The 20,992-nt window shown below is 38.4% G+C and overlaps 1 protein-coding gene across 18 annotated transcripts in view; it reads right to left on the reverse strand.

The window, feature by feature from the left end:
- Positions 1-20,992, reverse strand: part of LOC126760566 (disintegrin and metalloproteinase domain-containing protein 9) — a 578,909-nt gene that overhangs the window by 388,292 nt on the left and 169,625 nt on the right. For all 18 annotated transcript variants that reach the window (XR_007667220.1, XM_050476295.1, XM_050476293.1 and 15 more), the window contains exon 3: positions 15,126-15,176. Coding sequence is in view for 17 of the 18 variants with exons in the window: in XM_050476295.1 (XP_050332252.1) it covers positions 15,126-15,176 (51 nt within the window). In the remaining variant the exon portion in view is untranslated. The remainder of the gene's footprint in view (positions 1-15,125; positions 15,177-20,992) is intronic.

The raw sequence follows: 20,992 nt of genomic DNA on the forward strand, positions 1-20,992 counted from the left end.
ATTTTTTTCCTGTAAGTTCGTGGTACTTTTAGTGACATCTATGTAAAATTTCACGTCAAAACATTCATTAGTATTTGAGATACGCGTCGTTTTTAGGGGCACTAAAAGTGAGTTCTTCGATTTTTATATATCTGAATTTAATGAAGAAAGAAGTGCGATAATGCACGATATCATACTGAAAAGATTATTCGTGTTCATTTCGCCACATTTTCAACTAATACCGCATTCGCCCAATTTACCTTCGTGTAACTTCTGGCTATTCAGCAAATTCAATGTCCACTCTGAGCACACCGTTTTGACTCAATTGAGGATATAAAAGCTGAATCGGGGAAGGCTCTGATGGCCATCACGACGGAGGATTTTTCCAAGTGCTATGATGACTGGAAAATTCGTTGGCATAAGTGCATTGCAGCGGGAGGGGATTACTTTGAAGGAGATAAATTGGACAAAATTCACCTTTCAATTTCATCACAGTTGATAATGTGATTGCGGCACGATATTGGTCGAAACTTTGGCGAAAAGCTCACGAAGAATCAATGCTATGTGCGACGGTGCATTATGGTCGAAAAATAATGCCGCCCTCTTTTTACGAATAGCTGCGCACGAACCATAACACTCAAATAGCATTACTTGTTGATAGTTTGGTCGGTTGGTAGGGATTCGGAGTGAAGCACAATTGTCAACATAAACATTTTTGACTTGCTTTGATTGTTTTTTTCAGCTTCAGCTCATCTTTGCCACGATATTCGGTAGATCACAATTTGATTATCGAAGAAATCTGTCAACATAAACTTCATTTTTGACTTGCTTTGACGTGTTTTTTTCAGCTTCAGCTCATCTTTGCCACGATATTCGGTCGATCTGTTTCCGGGTCGAAGCATAGATCAAAGACTTATCGCCAGTAGTAAAACGTTTCATGACATTCTGTTAGTCGAAAAGCGTTATTTAACAGACGTTCATGCTTCGCTTTTTTCCGAAAAAATGAGCGATTTTGAGGTCATTCTTACGTTCACTTTTCATAGGCTCAAATCATCATTCAAAATGGTTTTCAGTGATCCCACCGATATTTCAACGTGACCACTAAAATCTCTGACTGTTTATCGTCGATTCTCAAACATCAGTTCATTTATTTTATTGATTGAACTTGATTTATCAAGTTGATTTTCAGTTGAAGTTGATGGCCGTCCTGGACGCTGTATGTCGTCAACGCGTCCACGACCCTCTTTGAATATTTCGTACCAATCAAAAACACTTGCTCGCGACAAACAATTATCATCGAAGGCCTGTACAACAAAATTCTGAACGTTTCAGCACAAGAAATTTGATTCCACACACAAAATTTGATGGAACTTCTTTGTTGAATGATTTCACTCATCATAAAAATCATGCACTTTGTGTGCTTTAGCAAGACAAACGTATACAAAACAATAATAACTACTTTGATGTGATATTTGGCAAAAATGTCACTGACAAGGGGTTTTCTTAAATTAAAAGTCTTACTTTTTGCTCATACTAGTATGCGCTCATCATTTATTTCACCATTTTATAAATTTATTATACGCTGACATCACAAATGTACAATTCCGATTGATAAAAAATTCACAACACTAAATGCCAATGCCGCCAACTGCTTTAGTGCTGAACCTCCTCCCGCCACATGCAACACGATTAGCAAGGATTTGCCAAACAACGTGGTAAAACAACATTTCCACCGCGGTCAAAGCGAACACCGCAATAAAAGCAGGTGTTTGTTGCGGCCAACAATAATAACAACCAGCACGTATCTACAACAACAACTGCAACGATGTGAACAACCAAAACCAACACTGTCAACATCATCATAAGCAATAATAGCGCGTGTTGCACGCTGTGGAGTCTCTACCAATAGCTAGCTGGGTGTGGCGTGCAGCAAAACAATGTCGCGGTCGGCATGCTGCAACAAGCGGCAAAACAGTGGCAACCTGCACTACCATTGCACCACGAACCGTTAGCCAGTAACAATAATAATGGCGCGGAATAAACAATCATTGCAACGACAATGGATAACATTCGGGCCAAAGTGCCGCGCTAGTAGTAGCAGCAGTATTGGTTGCAAGCGGCAGGCAATGGCACGGTGTGTTCGGCAACACAATGCAAACCAATGAAACCGCAGCAACTATAAGCAGCAAATAGGCGCGCGCCCGCCACTACTACTCGCTGGTATGTACTGAGTACTGGTGCTGTGAGGCACGTGTGGCATGTACATGAAACTCTGTACGCTTTCTAATGCACAGGTGTGTGGCAGTTTAGCAATGTTGCATGTTTCCACAAAGTTGCGATTTGCAATTTTGTGCTGCTGTGCAAGTATTTTATGCCACACCATAGAGAAATCTAAGTAGTTATGTTGGAATTTGAATGTGTGTGTGTGTGTGGGGGGGTATTAGAAGTAGTTGCAACAGCAGTCTACAATGTTGCAGTTACGCCGACACTTGGCACTTTTGCGGCAGCTGTGCTAAACTGACAAAACTTTTCACTTTTGTGGCATGCAATACGCGCACACTCACACACACGCACACACTATTGCTGCTGCAAAGCCAGCAAAGCAAATTTGTGTTGAAGAGTGAAGGTACGTTTAGTGCCGTAGCAATTGCATATGTGTGCGCATTATTTGTTCGCCCGATACGCCACATGTGGCATGTGGCACAAAGTTTGAGCGACACTTTTCTAATTGAAAATTAAAACTTATTGTCAGTGAGTTCGTGCACCATGTGCGCGCATTCGTGCCTGAGGGCTAGCATTACATAGAGCATAGCTTGGCATAGGATTGCACTGCTTTGCATTGTAGGCACGCTGACACTGTCGCTTGCCACATAATTAGCTGTGAATTGCAAAGGCGCGTGTGCTCTAGTTAGCATCTCTTTTGATTGCATTTGATGACAGCGACAACAAGGGCATGCGAAATTCAAAAACCATCGATTCTCTGGAAAGATATGTGAATACACACACACACACACGCATACATGAAAGCATCCATAAACATAATGTGTAAATCCGTTCCCCATTAAAACTGAAAAGCTTCAAGCATTCTACGAATCTTTCACTAAACCGAAATGAGCAATCATTCTGTCATTTTCATGGATATTGAAAGCAGGGACAGCGTGCAGGATAATCTAAACACGGATTGTTTTGAACGCTGTCAGACCAACGAACTTTATTCGTTTTGTAGTCTGAACAATTAGCTTATAGACTCCTCTAACAGAGGCCATCCATATATGAGCCCTTAATTGTAACGCAAGAACCTCCGTCTAACGGCTTTCTATTTTTTAAATTATCAGTTAGAAAAAAGCATAACTCGTTTCTAACTAATTAAAACAAGTAAGGAAGGGCTAAGTTCGGGTGTCACCGAACATATTATACTCTCACATGATAAAGTGATAATCGAGATTTCATTATCCGTCATTTACATACTTTTCAAATACCGTATTTGTGTAAAGTTTTATTCCGCTATTGCTATTGGTTCCTAATGTATATATTATACAGAGAAGGCATCAGATGGAATTCAAAATAGCGTTATATTGGAAGAAGGCGTGGTTGTGAACCGATTTCACCCATATTTCGTGCATGTCATAAGGGTGTTAAGAAAATATATTATGTACCGAATTTCATTGAAATCGGTGGAGTAGTTCCTGAAATATGGTTTTTGGTCCATAAGTGGGCGACGCCACACCCATTTTCAATTTTTAAAAAAAGCCTGGGTGCAGCTTCCTTCTGCCATTTCTTCCGTAAAATTTAGTGTTTCTGACGTTTTTTGTTAGTCGGTTAACGCACTTTTAGTGATTTTCAACATAACCTTTGTATAGGAGGGGGGCGTGGTTATTATCCGATTTCTTCCATTTTTGAACTGTATATGGAAATGCCTGAAGGAAACGACTGTGTAGAGTTTGGTTGACATAGCTATAGCAGTTTCCAAGATATGTACAAAAAACTTAGTAGGCGGCGGGGCCACGCCCACTTTTCCAAAAAAATTACGTCCAAATATGCCCCTCCCTAATGCGATCCTTTGTGCCAAATTTCACTTTATCTTTATTTATGGCTTAGTTATGACACTTTATAGGTTTTCGGTTTTCGACATTTTGTGGGCGTGGCAGTGGGCCGATTTTGCCCATCTTCGAACTTAACCTTCCTATGGAGTCAAGAAATACGTATACCAAGCTTCATCATGATATCTCAATTTTTACTCAAGTTCAGCTTGCACGGACGGACGGACATCCGGATTTCAACTCTACTCGTCACCCTGATCACTTTGGTATATATAACCCTATATCTGACTCTTTTAGTTTTAGCACTTACAAACAACCGTTATGTGAACGAAACTATAATACTCTCCTTAGCAACTTTGTTGCGAGAGTATAAAAATATATAGTTTACAGATTTTGTAGGAAATTGAGTACTCTAAAAAACGGTCTCTTCAAGTTTTTTCTTAACCGTTTACCCTTGTAGAACCTCCGGAACACTACTCCAGCCTGCTAAATAGCAGTGAAGCATAACCCAGGAGCTAGCGGACCCAATTCCTTAATCGATGACGACGGAGCGGACACAAAAAGGGTGACCCCACATTCTGCGCCAATTAACATTCGTCGATTTCAAAGCTGGTTCTTATAGTATGAGAAGGAAACGCCTCAATGCCACTATGTCTGAACTTGATATTCCCGCAAGGATAATAAGGCTATGTAAACTGACGTTGAGTAACACCAAAAGCTCCGTCTAATCTAGTTTCGTCTATCTTGGAACAAACATCAACACCATCAACAATATCAGCCTTGAAATCCTACGCACAATTACTCTTTCCAACAAATTCTACTTTGGACTGAGTATGCAACTGAAAAGAAAAGTCATCTCTACTTCATCAAAGACCAAAATCTATGTACAACCCCTTATCATTCCCTACTTGAAATCCGAGTGAGTGTCTGTCTACCTCTTCATTCATCCGTTGTTGTGGAAGCTGTAAGTTGGGGAAAAATTATGATATCTTTGATGAAACTCGGTAAGAACATTCTTTGTCAAAAAAGTACGTAGGAGTTCTTAGATTAGCGTTATGAGAATAATGCCACTCCCACAAAATTCCATTAACAGAAAACGTATGAAGCAATAAATATAAGTTATAAAAGTGTAATTTGGCATAAGGGAACGCAGCAACAAGGGGCATTTCTGGGGTTTAAAATATGTAAATAGTGTTCGCATATCTTCCAAACCACCAAAATATACACAGGACTGATTTTTTTAACCCTTCTTGCGATAGTAAGCGGAATTGGATGATAATCCACTATCCATACAACGATTTTCTTATAAACTACCAAAGTGCCTTAAATCAAAATCTAAACGCTAGAAGAAGGGTTTATAGGAGCCGGTGCCAAATTTAAACGATTGGCATAGCACCGCCCACATTTAGGTGAAAATCTACACCTCGGGGCATACTCGACCGATATCAACCAAATTAGCTACAAAACATTCTTTTGATATTTCTATAATACAATGTCAAATTTCGGAAAGCGGCCCCACAACCACGTCTACTTCCACTACTGACCCATTCATGAGTTTTACAAGAAATATTATAGCAAGCATTTCCCTATGACTAGAGAGTGTAGGGAGATTTATAAGTTTTAAACGGTTAGTGTAAAGGGGGTATTTAAACTGGAATCCCTATGAAAATGATTAATGCAAAAAGTAAAAATTGTTTTTGAACGTACTCTAACTTCTCCGCATGGACTTGATAACTAGGATTCAATATCACAGAAGCATACTCTAGTATTGGCCTCACCAAAGATGTAAAAAGAATTTTGTAGTAAATTCTTAGACCAACGTTTAACAAAACTAAGAGCGCCTCTAGCTTTACAAACCTTGGAAGTTGCATGAAGATAAAAATTGAGTTCGGGGTCCATAGTTACTCCCAGACCAACAAAGCTGCATACTTGCTCCAAGCTAAAATTTTTTATTACTTATGAAGTAGGGTTTTCAGATCTACGAGAAAAGCACATCACCTTAAATTTTTAAAGACTCAATGGCATATCATTCCTAACACACCAAGAAACTAAGTTGTTTAAGTATGTTTGCCACTGACATCTTTCATTATTTAAAGTATATGACTTGAAAAGTTTTACATCGTCGGCAAATAATAAAACTCTTGATTACTTAATAACAGATGATGTATTATTAATAAATAACAATAACAGAATTGGACCAAGATGGCTACCTTGAGCAACGCCTGAAGGGACATTAATTAAATCAGAAAAAGTATCGTTAAATATTACTTATTGACTTCTATTACACAAGATAAGCAGCAACCTTTTTTAAAAATATTAGTTGAAAACCAAGAAAATCCAGCAAAAGAGTTAAATGGTTTACTTTATCAAAATCTTTACTAAAATCTGTGTATATAACATCAGTATGCTTATTCTCCCCAAAGCTCATTGATACATGTGTAATAAATTCTAGCAAATTAGTTACTGAAGATTTCCCTTTAAGGAAACCATACAGAACAAGAAATTAGTGGAGATATCAGAAGGTTATTTGGTCTAGTATAATTGCTTTAAAAAGTTTAGGTATCGCTGACAACTTTTCTATTCCCCTATAGTTTTCAATGGATGACCTAAATCCACTCTTATGCAAAGGAGTTATTAGTAGCTTTTTCCCTATGGATGGAAGTAAGCCTTGCTTAAGAAATGCATTAAAGTTTTTTGTTAAGGGTTGGTATATATATTTGGCACATTTTTTAAGAAAGCATGAGGGAATCATTTATGGGCCATAATTAAATGATTGTTCTAACATATTTAACTGATATAAGACAACTGCTTCGGAAATGTTGGGTGCATTAATTACAGAAATCAGTCATAACTTGTGCTAATACGGAACATTATAAGAAGAGTTTGAGGAGTAATTGGGCCTAGAGAATTCAGCAAACATATTAGAAATTGTGTGACTGTCACTGGGCATAGTAGACTTATATTTCATTGCGGTCGGGAAATGAGAAGTCTTGCGTTTGGAGTTGACAAAACCATAGAATAACATGCTACATTCTCATTAATTTTTTAGTATAATTCTAGCTTAATTTTCACTTTGATTTTATCCATTTTCGTTGAACCCTTTCGCTGAAGGTACTTTTTATTTTTGTATTACGTCATTCGATCTCTGTATAAGTGTGTACGCAAGCATGTCTGTATGTATTCATGCGCAAATATGTACTATTGGAAATACGCATACATGCTTTCTCCACTCATTTGCACAAAATTCATCTAATAGTTGCTTAGTAATGATCGCAATGCGCTAAAATTACTCACACGCCCGGTTGATTTCAATTAAAGTTTACTTTCGTGCAAGCAAGCGATGACTTGTCGAACGCCAGCTGTACAAACTCAATTTGAAGAAAATGTAACATTGATGAGCAGCGCACACACACGCACGCCCATACAAGTGGCGAATTGAAATTGTATAGTTTGTAGAACGCAAACTCGCGTTTTGCGTGGCGTGCTGGCGGCGGAAGCGGAAGTGGAAACGGAAGCTCTGCAGCAATGGCTTTTGGTATGCCTTGTTTGCGTTGCAATTGTTATTGCGCTTTAATGCTATTGTTGCTGCTGCTGCTGCTATGCACTGGCAAATGGAATACAAATGACTCGCGCTCGCAACACTTTGGGAGATAAATTGTTTAAGCAAATTCCCGCTGCAGCTGTGAAGCGCAGCCCAAACGCAATTGCGTGCTGCAGATGCCACTTTCTGTGTAGTCACCCGTTTCAGTGCGCAGATCTCGCTGCCGCTTGCATTTTTAGCGCCAGAATTTTTTCAATTTAGTTACTAAAAATAAAACGCAGAAAAAACTGTACTCCGCAAAGCGCTTGTGAAGCTCCTTAGCCCCGCGCTGGCGCATTCTTTTACAGCCAAGCGCAGTATGCAATGAGCGTGTGCCTCGGAGTTCGCGCTTGTATGCGCTGCGTCTTTGCCATCTTCCTGCGCAATTATTTGCCATTTCATTGCTGGCATGTGTATGTGTGCCATCAGTTGTCGCTGTGTGAGTGTGCGTGTGCACTCGCTTTATCTCTCCTTTGTCTGCACAAATGTTTCAATAAGTTTTATTGCTTCTCCTCACTCAATAAAGACATTTGCGCCAAAGCGCGCGCGTCTCCTTCTTCAAGCGATGTGAATGCAGTAAGCGCAAGAGCAATAGCTAACAAATACACACATACATATGCATGTGCAGGATAATGTAACTGTTACAAAATGCAAATACTTTTGCGCTCACTGGGGATAGCTGCCGCCCCTCCGTGTCGTCCCCAAAGATACACTGGAGCGCTCTCCCTAGCACTCTGCTGCCTGTATCATTTTATTTTATTTCGTTCGTTTCATTTCTTTTCATACACACACCCACACTTTGATTCGCTCATGCCATCAGTCAGTAAGCGCGCCATTCATTGCTGCAACAGCATCAAAGCATTCGAGCTGCCAGACGAAACCTTAGTCCAGCGCGCAAGTTGATGCAATAAAAATGCATTAAAGCCGCCGCCACCAGGGCCAAGCGACGCAGCCAACATTCACCAACACTCGGGTAGTCGAGCTTGCGCTTGCTGCCTTCTACCTGCCGTTATTGAGCACAACTAAGTACATGCAGACGCACATACAATTTTAATGGAAACGCAATTGCGAATGCATTGAAAATGGCAAAGCTGAGTGAAGTGTGTGGCAAAGCGAAGAAAGCGACTAGCCTTTGGCAAGGTTCTGCGCATACAACTATAAATATAAGTATATTTATTTAGGTTCTACGTGAATGTGATATGTACGAGTACACGCCTGTGTCCACCGCCAAAGCGCTGTTGTTGCTCGGTAGCATCAAAGAAATAGCAGAAGTATACAAAAGCAACAAAGGATATCCTTCACTTAAGGGCAATGCGCTGTTGCTCTACTGCAACACTAGTCCAGTTAACGGTGAATGGCGTTTTATTTCGTTCTTGCGTTAGTTTTGGTTATTTATACATGTTTAAAAAAAGTTAAATATAACAACATAAAGGTATAGGCACAGATTTGTACAAAAACAAAAAGAGCAAGTGGGAGTTTGTTTCGCTTCTTTGTCATTCTCGGTCCATCAGTCGAAGTAATTCATCTGTTCGAATGATCCCCTTTTCGTCGTCAAACTTCGCGTTGAAAAATGTCAAAAGTGTATTTGTTTTAACACATTTATTAACCGAATTTATACCATTTAAGCTAAGCTGAGTTATTGGAACGCATCTCAAAATGGGCATCGCACCTTGACCCTTGTTATAAAAGACGCGATGAGATCCGCAAAAGAATAAGATAACTGCGATTTGCAAAAGCGAGCTCATTTTTGATCAAAAACCACGACGAGTTAATGATTCAGAGCAGTGTTTGGAGGTGTTCAAGCGCAATAAACCTGAGTTTTTGTTTCGATATGTGACAATGGATAAAACATGGATGTATCATTTCACTCCAAAGCTCAATTCACAGTCATCAAAGTGGGCTGCACGCCATAAACCTGTTTCATGGTGTGGAAAAACGCAACAGTTGGCTGGCAAGGTTAAGGCGTCTGTATTTTGGTATGCCCATGGGAAAAATTTTCATTGACTACCTTAAAAAGTAAGGTTCATCAGCAGCGACTAATACATAGTATCATTACACCGTATGAACGACGAAATCGCCGAAAAATGGTCGCATTTGAAGAAAAGGAAGTGCTGTTTCACCTAGACAATGCACAGTGTCGAAAATCAGTGATAATGATGCCAAAAATACGTGAATTGGTCTTTGAATTGCATCTGAATCCACCGTATTCTCAAAAATCTCGACTATCTTCAGTTCTCAGATCTCAAAAGAATACTCGCTGGAACGAAATTTTTGTCGAATGAACAAGTGAGAGCCGAAACAGACGCCTATTTTGCGCAAACGACAAATCGTACTACTAAAATAATATCGAAATAATATAATTTTCCCAAAAATGTGTTTTGCTATGGTAACACTATCTTGCATATGGTACCTGTAGACTGTATATGACTGCGAAAGTTGCAATCAGACACAAAAAGTCTCGGTTCCTAAAAGAACACGTGTCTGAACACACTGATATCCTCACTCACTTTGACTTTATATCGGATCACTTGGATCATGGAGTCGCCAAACCGATGTCTGGCGGCACCTTTTCTACCCATATATCGACGAGGAAGTTGTGGGTGGGAAGAAGCCATTGAAGGAGAGGGGCAGTGAGCTTCTTTACAGATGGGTCACAACCTGGTGGGTAAGGTTGGTGGAGAAGCTTACTGTCTGGAGCTCCCTATCAACTCCAGCTCAGATTGCCTGACTATTGCATTGTTTTCCAAGCTGATGTTGCAGCCATAAAGGTAGGAATAGGTTAACTGCGGAGTGCAGTCTCCCTCAGAGAAGAAATCATTCACTCAGATAGCAGAGCGGCGACACTATCCTTGAAGTCATTAACAGTGCGTTTAAAGAAAGTTGAGGAGTGCCTAACCTCGCTATCAATAGTATCGAGTGTCTTTGTGATACGACTGTTATGGGCGCCAGACCACAGCGGAATCACAGAAAATTGTGAAGCTGATGATCTAGCAAGAAAAGGTACCGCAGAACCGCCATCGGTAGAATGGGAGCGGCTTGGGGCTTCTGTTCTCTGTTGTGTACTAGATAGCTAGGATCCGGGAGCTTGGTCAGCCTCTGCCACCTTTGATACATGCGCTGTCGCTGAAGCCATTGGCTAAAGATCGATTGCAAGATGTCTAGGAATCTCTTCGCCCTCAGTAAGGCTAGCATCTCCCTAGTTGTAAGGCTTTTAACAGACCATTTTTCTATTGGCCGTTTGCATAAACTGTTTGTAAGAAGATGAGGTGGACACAACTCAACATTTCCTTTTTGACTGTCCCGCGTTTGGGTGGTCAGCCTTAAACACTTGGGAGTGCATACCTTCAGTCATCTCACCGAGCTGACGGGAATGGAAATTGAACGCATTTGGAAATTTGAATAGGCTACTAAGCGTTTTGCTAATTTATAAGTTCGAACCCATGAGTTTTCTTTTCTATGGCCTCACAAACGACCGTGTAGGATCTTTGATCAGCCATCCAACCTAACACTAGCAATGGTAGGTCGGGAACTTTTCAACTGACCTCATTATAACAACGAACTCCACCCAAGAAGAAACTTCGAGAAGAACTATGTCAAGTACGCTGGAAATATTAAAGCACAAACAAGAAAAAACGTTAACTTCGGTTGCACCGAAGCTAAATACCCTTCACAGGTGCATTTCTGTTAGTAACTATGTGTTCAGTTTGTATGGAAGCTATATGCTATAGTAATCCGTTCTAAACAAGTTTTTTAGAGATTACATTGTTGCCTTAAAAAATAACATATATCAAATTTCGTGAATATATCTTGTCAAATGTGAAAGTTTTCCATACAAGCATTTGATTCCGATCGTTCAGTTTGTATGGCAGCTATATGTTATAGTGGTCCGATATCAGCCGTTCTGACAAATGAGCAGCTTCTTGAAGAGAAAATGACGTTTGCAAAATTTCAAAACGATATCTTAAAAACTGAGAGACTAGTTCGTATATATACAGACAGACGGACAGACGGACAGACAGACAGACGGACATGGCTAAATCGACTCAGCTCGACATACTGATCATTTATATATATACTTTATAAGGTCTCCGACGATTCCTTTTGGGTGTTACAAACTTCGTGACAAACTTAATATACCCTGTTCAGAGTATAAAATGTCGTTGTGGTAGGCGGAAAATAGGCGGTTGCGATAGATAACTCTTTTTACCAAAAACAAAGAATCCAAAGTTCGTTATTGAATTCTTGAAGCCTATAGCAAAGCATTTCACCTAATTCTACGCAAAATTATGTTTTTAAATCTGAAATGATCAAGGATCCATTATTTCGAAAGGGCAGTCAGCTAATGGAAATTGAATTAATTCCCTTCTGTATTCAAATGAATTTTTGGATTTTCAAGCGCAAATTTAAGTCACGACCAAAATTTATTTGATTTGATAAAAATATCTAAAGTTTTAAAAGATAAAAAAGAGTTATATTGCAACTTAGAAAAACTCATTCACTTGGCTTGAACTAAAGATTCAAGTATTCATATCCACTTATGAATTTCAAAAAAATAGATTTTATCATGCATAATAAATAAATAATAGTTCTCGAGATAATAACATATTTTTACGAATTTTTTAGCTTAGTTTAATTGAGTCCCAAAACTGTTAACGCGTTTTTCTCGAAAGACAGGTTTTACAAACGTCGAGGAAAATTCCTCCCAATAAGGAAAATCGTTCGTCAGACATCCGCAGTTCCTAATGGAAATCAAGCGAATCCAAAATTTTGTAGAAATAATTTAATTTTTGTAAAATAAAAGGCGTCCTGAAAATGGGATTCACAAAAAATGCTTTCCTTCTGTCTTGCAAGTGCATATACATAACAACTCAACCAACTCAATTAAATATTAAAAATTCTAGCAAAAACCGGGCTGCTGGCATACACAAAAAAAACTTCAAGTTTACACAATTTAAAATCTCCATTTGTTGTTTTTGCAAATCTTAAACAAATTTCCGAGCAAGTAGCCATAAATAGTCCGCCCCACCTTGGCATTCATTATATTCACACACAACAGCTACGAGTGAAAAATTACCATTAATCAAAGTAAACTGCAGACAAATGCCAGCAGCTTAACGGTCTTACGAAAACACACATACACACACGTATATGCAAACATCTAAGTATGTAAGTGTGATGCAGGGATAAGTGCAGCACAGCTGCAAATGGCTGCATAAGGAAAAGTTTTGCGCATTGGATATTAAGCGACGACGGCAGCGGCTAACACGCTCTTAAACTCAGCGCTAAGCTTTAGTGCTGCTGCCCTGCAATGCAACGCTTGTTGAAGCTAATTCCTACAACGACAATAACAATAACATTAACCGTCGAGAAAAAACGGACCAAACAGCAACAACTGCAGTTAAAGCAAGCGTAAACAAGGCATACTCTCAGGCGGACAACTGCATAATCCGAACGAGCATGTTACAGCAGAGCGCTGTTGCACTTATAACGGTTGTTGTTGTTGTTGCTCTTACGGTTATTGTTATTGCTTTTTGTTTGCAAGCGCCAGATTTTAGCGAGCAAGCAAGAAACTGCTTGCTATTGTTGTTTTTGTTTTGTTTTGCATTGCAGACACAAAACCGGTTTACCATACACCGTTACTTTGACCGCGCCACTACGTTGCGGAGACCAAATGATGAATGTGCAAAGTTGCGTATGTTTAAGTGCGGCCAAAGCAAGAAAAAAAGACAAAAACAACAACAACAGCAACAACAAAATGGCACCTAGCAGCAATAACTCTACTGTTAATGACAAAAACAGTAGCAATTATGGCTGTGCGACGTTATGCACACACACTATTGCATAGTTGGACAGCGCTGCAGGACTCACACATACACACACCATGCAAACCTACATACACGGAACGAAAGTGGTGCGTAAGGCTAGCATGTTAGATACTAGCGAGTAGTTAGCAGCATTAACAGCATAGGAACAACAACAACAAGTACTTTCGCGCTATAACAGCAATTACTAAGCGTTCAACAGCTTGCAGCTGCAGACTAACGCCAGCGCTAGCGTCGGGAACAAGGGTCAATAATGTAACAATATCCGTTGCAACGGGCAACAACAAAAACAAAAGCTAATATAGCAATATCGGATGCAAGGATAGGAGCAACACCAACTTTCCCCAACAACAATTACAACAACAACGGCAAGTTTATAAAAACATCCACATATACACTAATGAGATGCTTCTTATGATGGCGCACTTGCGACAGCATGTTGCAACTTTGTATGCCATAATTTAACACTTGGTGTTGCACTTAATGTAGCCTGACACCAAGCGTTGCGAACACGCCGGCAAAGTAGCTCGAACGAACGCGCTGTGCTCCACGCAACCAATATGCCAAATTGCCGGTGGTTGCAGTACATTGCGGACAGCATTGTTGCATGCAACATATATTACCAAGATCGTTTAATGGCCTTAACGATGTGTTGCACATGCTGCAAATCGTGTGCAGAGTGGTTCGTGGAGAGTAGAGAGGAAGGTGATGGTGATACGTAGACTGTTCTTGAAATTCGGCGAAACATCCGGGGATATCTTTTAATATCCGTTTTTAAGATTTGCATTGAAAAATTTCAGGAAATTTGGCTTTTGGCACCAGTTTTGTGCGAGTGGAAAAAAAGACTATCTTTCTTCTCTATACTATCGAGTTGTAAATTAAGCTTTCACCTGAGCTTTCATGTATTCATTTTAAGAGTGTATATAGAATAAGCCGATTCTGAAGAGTTGAAAAGTAGACACGCCGACGGCATTTACACTTTGAAAAGCTTTCACATAGTATTTTTAAGAGTGATTATAATTATTTAGAAAAACTTGTTTATAGTAACAATTTTTTTTTTTGTAATCTATTCCAAAATTTTCGCAATTTAATACCAATGGCATTTTAAATAGTCTTAATCTTTAATATATTCTCTTGAAAAATGAGCTTCACAGAGAGCACACATATAGAATTAGTCGATTTTGTGTGAGTTAAAAATATAACTCTCCCTTTCCTAAGCCAATGAGCTTTCATATCAGATCTAGCTTTCACGTGATAACCTTTAATATTAAAGAGCTTTCATAGAGAACTTTAAGAGCGCTTATAATATTATTAAGAAATTTCTCCTTGTATTAATCTCTTTTCCTATTTCACACCAAAATTCTCTGAAGCAATACTTATAGTATACCTTAGTACCGATGTCTGCTACATATGTACATGCATGAGCTTCCATACATTATTCTTAAATCGGAATAAAAATATCTTTAGAAATATCTCTCTATATTCCTTTCTTTTTCTATTTATATCTAAATTTCGCCCAATCAATACTTTTGCTCCTTAATTCCAATGAAATTTAAAATATTTTATGAGTTTTCATGCATTTTGAAGTGATCATGAGAACATTTGAAAACTCCTCTCTATACAAACTGTTTTAAACAAACTTAGCAAACCGCGCTTGAGATCACAAATTTTAAGACCTTGAAAATTATTTACTTTTCAACTTACCGACAGGACTTTCTTCATTCCAAAAAGAATCATCCAGAGTGTAATCAGCCTCTGCAAAGACAAAAAACAAACAGAAGAGAGAAACTAATTAGCGGATGCATCATTATAGTAATTACTACGTTTACAAATACAACTATTTGGCATAAATACATTAAAGCAAAATGTTTTGGGTTCGCTCCGGTTGCCGCTCATACCACCTTGTTCCAGCCAAAATCACCTCAAACGCGAAGTGAATTGCGTTTGTATTAAATTAATATTCCGGTGCTGCCAGCTAACGGCAGTTAAGTATTATTACATAAATGCAATTCCAAAAAGTGTTTATGCAAAATGCAAATGTTGCAACACAAACGAAATTGCAGTTCCACTGAAAGGGCTTCATTAAAAATCCATTTGAAATTGCGTAAAATCACATAGCTACACTAACAACTCCCGCTCGCGCTCTCGCACTTCGTTTGTGATGTAAATTCGCGCGCAACAAGGTAGCGATTTCGCACGGCATGTTGCAACTAACTACCGACTAATTAACATGGCAAATAAATTCGTAATTATTTTCAAATACTTGAAAGAAGATGCAAGTGCCCAGTTGGTGCGCGAATTGTGTGAAATGAGTAAAATCTTTAAGCAAAAATTCTTTATGTTAAATATGTTCTTGTAATTCCAATTTCAATTACAAAGATAAATGTAACGATAATAGAATTGTTGCTTGTAATTGCAGTTGAGATTTTAGTAGAAATTTTAATTATTGTTGTAAATGGAAATTCGATTCACCCTATCATAGTACAAGTATTCTCGAATAAACCATTTTCCAAATCACAGTTAACTGATAGTTATAATTACAATTGCAAATAAAATATATTACATATTTAAAGATTTAATAAAAATTTGAAATTCAGTATCTATCGTACTCGCAATTGTCATAGTAATCGTAATTATAATGGCAATACTAATCCTAATGATATACATTACACTACTTACGATAGCAACTGTGAATGTTATACTAGTACAATTTTAATAAAAATTAAGTTGTAATTGCAGTCATAGTTGTAATTGAAATTATAATTATAGCACGTAATTGTAATAATAATTATAATGGTATTCATTATACTAATTTTGAGAACACATTTATTGTTATTTTAGTTAACATTTTTATAGGAATTCAAGTGGTAATTGTAATCATAAATGTAATTTTGATAATTGTAATTGTATTTGCAATGCTATTTATAATAGTATTCTAATAACGGGTGATTCAAGTGGAGGTACTTTTTCGTTAGTCTTATCTTGACAGATCACGCTTGAGTAGTATCAATCTATCACGTTATTTTTGTATAGTATTGTTTGAAATTTCATCATGGAAAGACTTGCTTCTGAACAACGTTTAAAAGTCGTTCAACTTTATTTCCAAATTCACGTTCTAGGAAGAATGTATTTCGTCCGCTTCGCTCAACATAATCGGCTTATTGAGCGCACTATCATTACCAATCTTGAGATCCAGCATTCATTATTGGATACTATTCGACCGAATAGACCACGTCTAGCACGCAGTGAAGAAAATATAGCAGCCGTAGCTGAGAGTAGACACGAAGGCCAAGGCGCCGTTCGCTGCAACTCGGACTGACGTATGGAACGACTTGGTGCATTTTACGTAGAGATCTAAAATATAAAACGTACAAACTACAGCTTGTGTAAAAACTGAAGCCGTACGACATTCATAAAAAAAAAGTTCCAAGAATATGCAACATTTTTGAGAAAAGTTTTGTTCTGCGACGAGGCGCATTTCTGGCTCAATGGGTATGTAAACAAGCGAAATTGCTGAATTTAAGACGAAGAGCAAGATAAAGAGACTCACGAGCTGTGATTTCGTCCATTTCATCAAATATCGCTACATATTTCTTCAAAAATGATGCCGGTAAGAAAGTAGCCATCAATGGCGACCATTATCGCGTCATGAAAACCGACTTTTTGATGCTTGAAATTGAACCTCCGACATTTTTTTCAACAAGATGGCGCAACTTTCTATACATGGAAACAATGGATGGATTTCTTGAACGAACACTCTGGTGAGCATATGATTTCGCGTTTTGAGCGGGCGAATTAGACACCAAGATCGTGTAATATCACAACTCAGACTTTTCCTTCAGTAATGTTTACAATTTCATGTATAGTAAGAAATACGTAAGAACAATTTTATAGGCTATTCAATTTTATTATCAAAATAATTTTTCTTCAATCGTCCACCTGTGCTTGCTATTTGTCGAACTGTTGAAAATTTCGAGCTTACGTTTTCTTAGCATAATGTTCAAGTGCCAGTAAGACAAAGAACCGCTCGAAGTAATGAAATTATTGCTGAAAACCACAATTTCTCGATTCTAAGCCGTTCTCAAGAATTTCGACTGTATCAAGCCACAACTTGGCGAATTTTGAGAAAGAATTTCAGCTTACATCCGTATAAAATTGTCCTCACTCAAGAACTGAAGCCATTGGACCACCGTAAACGTCGCGAGTTTGCTGATTTTGCTTGGAGCAACTTGAAAACAAAAACGATTTTTTAAAAAGATCATCTTCTCCAATGAAGCTCACTTTCATCTGACAAAACTGTCTATTCCGGTGCGAAGAAAATTTACAAATGATTAATTAACAAACATTACATTTAACAAAATTGACAGTGTGTGCGGTTTTTGGTCTGGTGGAATCATCGGTTCGTTTTTCTTTCGAAATAAAACTGGTGACAATGTTATTGGCAATGGAGAGTGCATAGGAGTATATTGGAAAAAGTTGATCTTGACAACACCTTGTCCCAAAAAAACAGAGCTACGTGCCGCACATCGTACACAACAACCGAATTATTGCGAAAATAGTTAATTATTTCAAGAATTATGAGACGAGTTGAGATCTGAGTGACTGTCCGTCTCGGTTTGTGCAAGCGATAACCTTAGTTCAACTTAAGCTATCGTAATGATATCGGACCCAACAAAACTCCATTAAACGAAAATTCATAATGTGCAATAGCTAAGCAATGGATTAAACCAAACAAATGTACCCTTGCTGACAAGGGTATTTCATTTCAAAGTGGCCGTGGCCCCGTCCATAAATATTTTCATTTACACATCTTTTAATGCGCTAAAACAATGTCGTTAAAACTTGCTGAAAGATATTTTAGAATCTCTTCAGGTCTTGTGAAAATACGAAAAATCAGATAATAACCACGCTCACTTCCCGTTTAACGGATACATTGGAACTTAGTAAAAGTAATATAAATCAGTGAATAAATAAGCCAAAAAAGTTAAAATTCACGACGAAGATAGAGAGAAAAGGATTTATAAAAATGGGTTGCGCGGCCACTTTTAAGTGAAATCCTATATCTCAGGAACTACTTGACCGATTTTGTGTGAATTTGTTGCTTGAGGTAATCAAAGTTTTCCTGCTATACACTATGAACAACTAAGGCTACTTCCCATGTAGTAAATTTTAATAATTACCATCTGATTTTTTCACTTCAGAGTAAACAAATCCAACACCAATTAAACAAAAATAAAACTATGCGCAAAGTGTCATGAAAGTATTTTATCTAACGCCTAAAAATTGTCGAGATCGTTTTATAACTTTTCAAGTACGTGAATATGATTGATTTTTTACCCTGCATAGCGGGCATTGTGTGACTAGATAGTTTTCAGTTTTGGGGTGAGTATTTTTGCTAACCCCTTATATAGCTACTATATATATATATTTTCGAATTTTCCCATTTATTGGTCAATATGTAAGAAATCTTTGCGAAATTCAGAAAAAAAACTCGCTTTAACAGCATTGTATGTATGCTGGATAAAATCAGAGTAAGACGACATTTTGGGATGTTAAAATGTCCGCTTGACATTATACCTTATAGTTATATTGGTCAATCTGTGAGGTTTCTGATTTTACAAATTGCGAGAGTATAAAATATTCGATTACACCTGAACTTAGTTTTTCCTTAATTATTTGTAATTGGAGTAGTAATCGTAATTTGAATTTTAATAGTAATCAAAATTGTAATTATAATATATAATTGAATTACAATTTTCAGTACAAATTGAATTAAGTATAATTATAGTCTATAACTTGAGTCGCAAAACTATCTGTAATGGTGAAAGTAATGGTAATAGTTTCAGTAATTGTCACTGTAATTAATTTTGATTGTTTATTAGTTTCAATGCCGTTATTTGCGATACCGTTTTAACATCTTTTTTATTAATTTTTAAGTTATTCTAATTGTAATTGGTTTCGTAAAAAAATATAAAAATTAAAGTAATGAGATTGAGAGCGTGTAATCTTAAACAGGTAAGGGTATGGTAAGGTAGCTTTATGTTTTTTAAAGACCATCATTGCTTGTATATAAGGTATTGATCCTGATAACGCTTTAATTTATTGTACTTGAATTGAATTCCTTAAATTCCAATTTTTGGATATAATTCATTTCATAGCCGTGATTTATGAAATGCCAATTAGTTGAATTTCTTTGCTAATAATTGAAATTTATGGCATTATTATTAGACCACGTGGGGATTTATATATGTACCTACAAATACATATGGGTATTACAATCTCAATCGCTTTAATTTATTACCAAGTGCGATGATAAATTTCAAATCAATCAGCGCGGCTTAGTGGCAAGGCGGCAGCGCATATAATCACGCGAATAATTGCAATTGCACGCATTTACACACACCCACAAACATATAAACACACTTGCAAGTATGTTATTGCAACATAGCCACACATTTGTAGCTGTCAGCAACAAAATCGCAGTTCATGCCACCATACAAATTTTCGTTGTTGCCACACCCCCACAGTGGCGCAGCGGAATCTTGGCGCTTGAGTAGAAAACCACATTTTACTTCACCGCAAAAATTGCATTTAGGCTGGCCACAAATTGCAATGCGCGCACTCACACCCACACAGACACACCCACACAAGCACACGCACTTGGCTACACTTGCACTTGAAAAAGCAAAAACGCACAATCATTTCGACATTCAATTGCCACATGGCGGCGATGTGTATGTGTGTGCGCTTGAGTGTGTGCACTTGTAAATGGTAATAGTTGTGCAAAACGCATTAGCAGCGGCTTATGAGCACTTATGCTGCTGCTACCCCACCCCTGGCCTCGGGAGCCGCCAACGTCAGGCAACCGCAGAAGGACACTACAGCAGGCAAAAGGAAAAAGGATCAGCGGCAGCAATGCGGTTTACCAGCCACCAGCGTCTGGGAAAATGTATTTATATCCTTATGGAGTGTTGGCTGGCGGAGACGTGGGCGAAGTGGAAGATGGCGAAAAAACACTCCAGCGGCTAGTGATATGTCGAATGGGAATGAGATCAAGAATGATGGTGATGGTAAGGGTGTGTGTGTGTATGTTTGCTTGCAATGCGCGCAAATGTGCCACTTGGCGCCACAATTTGGCACTTGCAACATGCAACTTTGGCGGTCGTTGCCAACACAAGGACACACTTGAATGATGAGTGTGTTGACGCGGCGGGACGAGCCAAAGGTGGTGAGAGAGCGCGCATTGCTGTACATATCTACTTCCCGTTTTGAGCAGCGCGCAGGCCACGGTGGCAAGGTGGCAAGTTGCACAGTGCCGATATTTGTTCGCGCTGCGATTGCGAATGCCAAGCCAACCTAGTTTACAGTTACAACTGAATTTGCCGCATCACCTCTGCGCCCTCTTCACACTCATTTCATTTTTCTTATACCACACTACTACACTAATATGCGCAAGCATGTATGTATGTGTGTGTGTTGCCCCAATTGATTCGGCTATAAATTCAGCGAAGCGCGCAAGCGGCAAATATGCATACTCCTCGCATATTCACAGCCAGAGCGTTCAAATCATG

The sequence above is a fragment of the Bactrocera neohumeralis genome, chromosome 5 (assembly GCF_024586455.1).
Source record: "Bactrocera neohumeralis isolate Rockhampton chromosome 5, APGP_CSIRO_Bneo_wtdbg2-racon-allhic-juicebox.fasta_v2, whole genome shotgun sequence".
Lineage (NCBI taxonomy): Eukaryota > Metazoa > Arthropoda > Insecta > Diptera > Tephritidae > Bactrocera > Bactrocera neohumeralis.